General features: G+C 41.3%; 1 protein-coding gene across 3 annotated transcripts in view; it reads right to left on the bottom strand.

The window, feature by feature from the left end:
• Positions 1–3,292, bottom strand: part of ABLIM2 (actin binding LIM protein family member 2) — a 229,014-nt gene extending 225,722 nt beyond the window's left edge. Inside the window, exon 1 of one of the 3 annotated variants that reach the window (XM_020992129.2) lies at positions 3,119–3,292. In XM_020992129.2, the coding sequence (XP_020847788.1) occupies positions 3,119–3,134 (16 nt within the window). In that variant the 5' untranslated portion in view covers positions 3,135–3,292. The remainder of the gene's footprint in view (positions 1–3,118) is intronic. The other 2 variants (XM_078148720.1, XM_078148721.1) reach the window with 2 other exon arrangements.
• Between the last annotated feature and the right edge of the window lie 4,920 nt (positions 3,293–8,212).

An 8,212-nucleotide genomic window follows, 5' to 3' on the forward strand; every position in this document is an offset into this window, starting at 1 on the left:
AAAATGCCTACTATGCGCCAGGCACTGGGTTAAGTTACTTTACAAATATGATCTCATTTGATCCTCACAATAACCCTGAGATGCAGGTACTATTATGATTTCTATACAGTTTTACAGTTGAGGAAACTGAGGCTGACCCAGGTTAAGTGACTTGATCAGGGTCACATAGCTAATACATGTCTGAGGCAGGATTTGAACTCGAGTCTTCCTGACTCCAAGTCCTGAGCTCTTAACTTGTGTCTGCCTCAGTTTCCTCCACTGTAAAATAGAGATAATAACAGTACCTCCCTCTCAGCATTGTTGTGAGGATCAAATGAGATAATATTCATAAAGTGCTTAGCATAGCGTCTGGTACATAGTAGGTGCTTAATAAATAGTTGTTCTCCCTTCTCTGAGAGCCCATCCTGTGCCTATAACCTAGCAGGTTTTTAATAAATTCCTGTTGAACTTAATTAGTGCCTCTGATCTTGACTTCACTATTTTCTTGGCTACTTTCTTTAGCTTTTCCAATCAGAACTATATACCTCAATGATTTAAATCAGCAAAAACTTAACTGAATCAAAAGATATGATTTACTCCCAAAGCTTCAGATTACTCTTCCTAAGTCTTCACAGATAAAGAGTATGAGCACTTCTACGCATTCACCTTTTTTTAGTTGGCTCCTTGTATTGAACTGTTACTTGTTACTGTTCACTACCCCGCAGGGACACAGCCAACTACTTTACAACCAGGCGTAAAACCAATATTTCTCTCCATTAAGGGTGGAGAAAACGTCGACCTCAGCCAGGAAGTCCATGACTGGATAAACAAGGCAAACACAACCTTTCATTATTCAAATAATCATAGGATTTAGAGCTAGAAGGGAGCTACCATCTATCTAGTCCAAACCCTCTCATTTGTGGCCAAGGTCACAGACAGTAAGGGACAAGCCCAAGATGTAAAGTCAGGTCCTCTGCTTCCAAACCAAGTGCTCCTTCCTGTACAACATGAGGCTCACAGCTGCTGTCACTCCCTTACTTTTACGCCACTTCTTGCTTGTGAGGGCTCTTGGGAGAGCCAGATGGTGGGAAGATCTCCAGAGACTGGGGAACTCACTCTCTCCCCAAAGAGCATGTTTAACTGGTTGGTGACTCTTAAACCACCAGACAAACTCTTCCTGATAGAGTCTAAGCCCCAATCTACCTCCCAGTTAACTCCCATCTGACCTGTCTTAAAACCCAGATCATTTCAATTTTTTCCCAGTCTGCCCTCCCCTAGTTATATTTAGTCCGAGCTTGAATTTACCAGCTTTAGGACATGTTTGTCCAAACAGCTAGCCTCTTGTCTGAATCTATTCATTTATCTCATCTGCCTCATTGAAGTAGCCCATGACCCAGAGGCTGCAGGGAGATTCCTGGCCCTTTCCGAGGATATGACTCCGGGTTAATGCTTGGCCCATAGGGTTACGCACTCATTATCCCCTTAATTAACTGTAGTTATAGGATTTGTTTATCTTCTTAAATACAGGGTGTCCCAAAGTCTTAGGGCAGTTTTCAGCTTAAATAGCTATATTTTAAAAAAAACTAATGTAAGACTTTTGGGGTAGCCTGTAGTGTTTCTTTTTATTAAGTAGGTTTTAAAGTTTCTGCTTCTTAATTTCAAACCAAGGGGAGTTAGATAATTGATGTCTCACCCCTGCCCCCACCCCCAACTCCTCCACCTCAGGAAAAAAAATTATCTCTGCTCCACACATTGTTACAGACAACCCTGGATGAGGGGACTTCTTCTACCAAAGCAGATTTGCAACTATCCTGCAATTTATAGTGTCAATTGCTTGGTTCAGTGAAAGGATAGGTGACCTGCCCAAGACCACACAGCCAGTACATGATCAGAGGCAAAACGTGAATCCAGATCTTCTGCTTCTGAGACTGGTTCATCATCTACTATCTAAACCTCAGCAAAATTAATTCTATAACCCCATGAAACTAAAAGAACATCTCTCTATTTTCATATATTGTCCTCAAAGAATTTTATCACAGTCAATCAATGAATGAATCAATCAGTAAACATTTATTAAGCACCTCCTATATGCAGGCATTGGAAAGCACTGTGCATACCAAAAAAAAAAAAGTCAAAAGACAGTGCCTGCCCTCAAGGAGCTTACACTCTAATGAGGGAGACAACATGCAAATAAATATGTACAAACACATTTATACAGGCTAAGGACGAAATAATTACCAGAAGGATGGTATTTAGGATTTTTGGGGAAAAAAACCTTAGAAAGCCAGCTTAGTCCCTCATTTTACCTATTGAGAAATTGAGGCCTCGAAAAGTCAAGTGACTTGGCCCAAAACTAAATAGCTGTTAAAAGGCAGAGCTGGAACTTCAACCTAGATCCTCTGATGCCCAACTCAATAATCTATTTGAAGCATTATGCAATTTCTTACAAGTAATGACAACTTAGGGACAGCTGGGTGGCCAAATGGTTAGAGCACTAAGACTGGAATCAAGAAGACCTGAATTCAAATCCATCTTCAGACACTCACTAGCTTCTGACCCTGGGCAAGTCACTTAACCCTGTTTGCCTCAATTTCCTTATTTGCAAAATGAGCTGGAGAAGGAAATAGCAAACCAGTCCAGTATCTTTGCCAAGAAGACCCCAAATGGGGTCACAAAGAGTCAGACACAACTGAAAACAACTGAACAACAACAACAAATGATAACCTACATTTATAAAGCACTATACGATTAAAAAGTCCCTTGCAAACATTATATTAGTAAATCCTCAGGCCTGTGATGGAGGCCGGGCAGGTATTATCTCCTATTTTACAGACGAGGAAAGTGAGGCTCAGAGACAGTTGGGCTATATGATCTCTAAGGTCACTTCTAATTTTATATCCCATGATCCAGGGTCACACAGTTGAACCAGGATTTGAACCTAAGCCTTCTGAGTCCTAATGGTACAAATCACAAGGCTTTGAAACCCTGAAGAGAGATCACAGAACCCAGCTTTTCCATGACTGGTGCTATTTACACTACTCCGCCAGACTGCCTCCTGAAAAAAATAAAACATGGAAAAAAAAAAAAACCAAAGCTGCCCTAGTCTGGCCTAAGCCCACTGAGCAGATGTCAACAGTACCTGTTTCCTCTGGCATTACAGTATGAGCTGTGGCCTAAGTCAGAGAGAGCCTCTGCAAGCCCTGCTCCTATTCACTCTCTTCAGAACAGACCACGGAGCTTGTAAGAGGAAGCTAGTTGAAAGACAGGCAGTGATGAGCCAACAGCCAGGTTCTGCCTGTCACTGGAGCTCGCTGGGACTGAAATGCAGGAAGGGTCATATGATGCTGGTGTCTCTCATGGACAAACAGGGCGATAGCCAGGTTCTTCCTGACTCACCAAAATAGAACTCCCCATTAAGCTCCAAAAATATATACATCCTTCCGGGGAGGGGGCAAGGCACTTTGAACTGACAGCTAAATTTAAGTGACTTCTATGAGACATGATCAGATTGATAGATCATCCTCAAAGGGTTTTTGAGAAGTGAAACAACCAGAAATGATCGAGCAATGGGTCTACAGTGTTTCATTTTAACTCACAGTGACAGCATTGAGGTCTAGAGGAAAGAGCCCTTTCTTGACTAGCTGGGGATACTTCAGGTCTAGCTCTGGATCTGCTTCTAACCAGCTTTGTGAACCTCATTTTCCTTTGTCTATTAAATGAGAAAAGTGGACTAGCTGCTTTCTAAATTCTCTTCTGGTTCTAAGCATCTCTGTTCAAAGTCTTGTATTCCAGAATTATGTTCTAGGTCAGTGGTGTCAGACAAATAGAAACGGGTCACAAGGGGTACATAATGATTCCTGTTCACTGCATATTGACTTAGAAAACCACAGATTGCTATATTATCTATGTTGTTGTTAAGTCACTTTCATCCGTGCCTGACTCTTTGTGACCCCATTTGGGGCTTTCTTCGCAGAGATACTGGAGTAGTTTGCCATTTCCTTCTCCAGCTCATTTTACAGATTAGGAAACTGAGGCCAACGGGGTTAAGTGACTTGCCCAGTGTCACCCAGCTAGTAAGTGTCTGAGGCCACATTTGAACTCAGGGAGATGAATCTTCTGACTCCAGGCTTAGCACTCTATCCATAGCGCCACCTAGCTGCCCCAATACTATGTTTTATTGTATTTTTATTTATTTTTTAACTATTTCCCAATTACATTTTAATCTGGTTCATGTTGCACCCAGAAGTGTTCCAGACTGTGTTTGGCACCTCTGTTCTAGGTGTCCTTCCAGTTCTAACATTGGTTCTATGATTCTATGACTTATTTCCCCCTATTTCTGCAAATGGCACCACCATCATCCCAGTATCTCAGGATCAAATCTTGGAGTCATCTTTAAATTCCTTCCTCTCCCTTACCCCTATGCATCCGAACAGCTGTCAAATCTCGTTACTTCTCCTTTGAAAATATCTCTTGTAAACATCAATCAATAAGTATTTATTAAGGGCTTCCTATTTAATTAAGCACCGTGCTAGGTACCTTGTCTTATTACATTTCCCTTTATTGGGGTTTTTGTTGTTGTTGCTGATTTTTGTTGCTGTTTACAGATTAAAGGTTTGTGGCAACCCTGCATTGACCAAGTCTAACGGCGCCATTTTTCCAACAACATGTGCTCACATCTCTCTGTCACATTTTGGTAATGCTTGCAATATTTCAGACTTTTTCACTATTATTAGATCTGTGCTCCGGGATCTTTAATGTCACTATTGTAATTGTTTTGGGGTGCCATGAATCTGCCCATATAAGATGGTGAACTTAATCAATAAATATTGTGTGTGTTCTGACTGCTCCACTGATCTTCCATTGCCCATGTTTCTACCTCTCCTTGGGCCTCCCTATTCCCTGAAACACAACAACACTGGAATTAGGCCAATAACCCTACAGTGGTCTCTAACTGTTCAAATAAAAGGAAGAGCCAATCAATGTGGCAAAGCATTGTTTCATTATTTTAAGAAATTGCCACAGCCACCCCAGCCTTCAGCAACCACCGCACTGATCAGTCAGCAGCCATCAACATCAAGGCAAGACCCTCCACCAGCAAAAAGATTGCAACTCACTGAAGGCTCAGGTGATAGTTAGCATTTTTAACAATAAAGTATTTTTAATTAAGATCATGTACGTTGTTTTTTAGACATAGTACTATTGCACACTTAATAGACTACAGAATAGTGTAAACATAACGTTGAACGGAAACCAAAAAATTCATGCAACTCACTTTATATTGTGATATTTGCTTTATTGCAGTGGTCTGGAACCAAACCCACAATATTCCTGAGACATGCCTCTTTTGAACATATGAAGACAAAATATAATAACAGCTCTGCCCACAAGGAGTTTACTTCATACCCACTGCAATCAGCCTTGTTCAAGCTCTTATCTGTTCTTGTGTAGGCTACTGTGATGCCTCCTAATTCATTTTTCCAAGTCTATTCTTTCCTTATTCCATCCTCCACATCATTGTTCAGGTAATATTCCTAACATAGTGAGATCATGTCAATATCACTCCCGTACTCATAACTATTTGGTGGCCCTTCATTGCCTGCCAGATAAAACATAAGCTGATTCTAGCTTTCAAAGCCCTGCACGTGCTGCTCTGAATATACCTCCTTTCCTACTATATCCTTCCATGTACTCTACATTCTAGCCAGGCAGGATGACATCAGACCCTTTCTAGGCATAGCTCATGCCATTCCTCCATGCTTGGAATGGAAGGCCCCTCTGCCTCTCCTATCTGTTGAAGTACCTCTCCTCCTGTATGACCAAGCTCCATTGCCCTCCTTTTCCATAAAGCCTTTCCTCAAATCTTTGCCTGCCCTCCATCCTAAGGCAGCTTGGGGAAAGCATCCTCTCCTCAAATTTCTCATAGCACTTTGTCTCACTCTCTTTCTCATGTGCTTAATTTGCTCTTCTTTGTATTGTATGATAGCTATTTATGGGCACATCTCTTGCTATTAGATTATATATTCCTTAAGAATAAGGTCTATATTGTGTCTGCTTACTGCATTCTCCTTACCAAGCGTAGGGCCATGGACAGAGCAACAGCTTAACAATTATTTTCTAATTGAATTAAACTGAATTCTTCTATGATGGGAAAATAACATATTTACAATAATAATCACAGCAGTATACACAGCAGACCCGACCCAACCGACAGAGTCAGCGTGAATGCATCTTAATTCATAGAATGCAAAAGCTAGACAGGACTTTTGAACAGAGTTCTAGAGCTAGATAGGGACCTTTGAACACAGGCTATTAGAGCTAGAAGTGTCTGTAAAACAAAGAACACAGTTTCAGAGCTAGAATTCCCTTCATTATCAGAGGCAGCCAGGTGGCACAAAAGATAAAGTGAGAGACTTGAATTCAAATTCTGTCTCAGATACTTAGTAGTTGTGTAACTGAATAACTTACTTTTACTGTTCTCTGCCTCAGTTTCTTCATCTGTAAAATAATGGGGTTGGATTTGATAGCCTTTAAGTTAAATTCCTTTCTGGCTCAAAAGTTATGATCCTATACTGCAAAAAATAACTTACTGAGTGGGGCAGCTAGGTGGCGCAGTGGACAGGGTACTGACTCTGAAGTCAGGGGGACCTGAGTTCAAATCCGACCTCAGACCAAACACTTGACACTTACTAGCTGTGTGACCCTGGGCAAGTCACTTAACCCCAACTGCCTAAGCAAAAAAACCAAAAAACCAAAAAGTTACTGAGCCTTGTAGAGGTGAGGGGACCTGTTCAAGAACCCTAATTCTTGAGCCAGAGCCCAGGACTAGGAAGAACTCAGGCTCTTTATACCTAGTCTCATGCTGCCTTCTTTTACTTAAAAAAAAAAGTTTCCTGACTAGTACAGACAGCTCATACTAACTATGCAGAACAGCTTCTAAGGAGCTTAATTCAGCACTTTTCCATAGAGGTGATAATTTAGATTCACTCTGACTGTCTGCACTGTAAACTAATGTTGTCAAAGCTATGGAAATTGCAAAAATGTTCCACAATCTGCCTCCAAACTAATTTTCAAGGCTTTTTAAAAATTGTCTACCCTTTTCTCACATTATTCCCTCTCAAGCTCTATACATCTCAATTAAACCAGACTATTCATTATTTCTTAGGCTCATTCCACTCTTTCCTCCCACCACACCTTTACTCAAGCCATACCATGCACCTGAAATGAACTACCTTACCACTGCCCTTTCTCTGCCCCACTATTTTTATGTTGTTACTGGACTTTAAGGGCCAGCTCAGGTGCCTTCTTATCTTTTCCTAGCTCACTACACTCAAAATGCAAGATGAACACAAGAATTAGAGGCAGAAGATGAATTTCCCCATCCGTAAAATGGAGATAATAATATGTATACTACCTACCTCATACTAAAGAAAGCACTTTGTAAATTACCGAGCAATCTACAAGGCCATCTTTACCAATTGTATTTTTAGAATTGTAACTCACATTTACTAAATCCTCTAAGGTTTACCCAGCTCTTTCTGCACAATAACCTTGTGAGGTAGGTAGGTAGGTAGGTAGGTAGGTAGTGAGAGTATGATTGTTCCCATATGACAGATGAGGAAAGTACAGGTCAGAGAAGAGAAATGACTTGCCCAATGTCATGCCAAATAAGGATCAGGGGTGGCATTCAAATCAAGGTCTTCTGATTGAAATCGTCCACTCCTTCCACTTATGCTATATACTGCCCTTTGGACTGCCAGGCATATTTTGAGCTCCATGAAGAAAGCATTGTCCTAAGGAGCAAGGTTATCATTTTTTTTTCTGCCCACCTCTCTTTCCCCCAGCTGCGTTCCTGGATCCCGAGACCTTCAGGAGTTGGGCATGATTGAAAATGTTATTCAGACCCTTCAGGCATGTAAGTGTTGACTACAGATACAGCAAGGGACTATAGGTGAATCTGTGGGAATGATTCCATTTAATGGTGCGTGTAATCTGTGCTGATCTGGCCACCAGATAATTGGCAATATGGATCTTACAGGGATGGAGAGTCTTTCATTCAGCAGGGTGCCAATGTACTGGAAAGTGCTTGTCATATTTCACACAGCACTGGCTTAAATGTCAGGTTGACTGTGCCCAGCAAGAAGTGCCTTATACCATCAGATCAGCAGAAGGAATGGGGGGGGGGGCAGGTGCTATGGGACAAATGGAACATTCTTCTATTCTCTCCACCACACAC

The sequence above is a fragment of the Phascolarctos cinereus genome, unplaced genomic scaffold (assembly GCF_003287225.1).
Source record: "Phascolarctos cinereus isolate Bilbo 61053 unplaced genomic scaffold, phaCin_HiC Scaffold_9;HRSCAF=440, whole genome shotgun sequence".
Lineage (NCBI taxonomy): Eukaryota > Metazoa > Chordata > Mammalia > Diprotodontia > Phascolarctidae > Phascolarctos > Phascolarctos cinereus.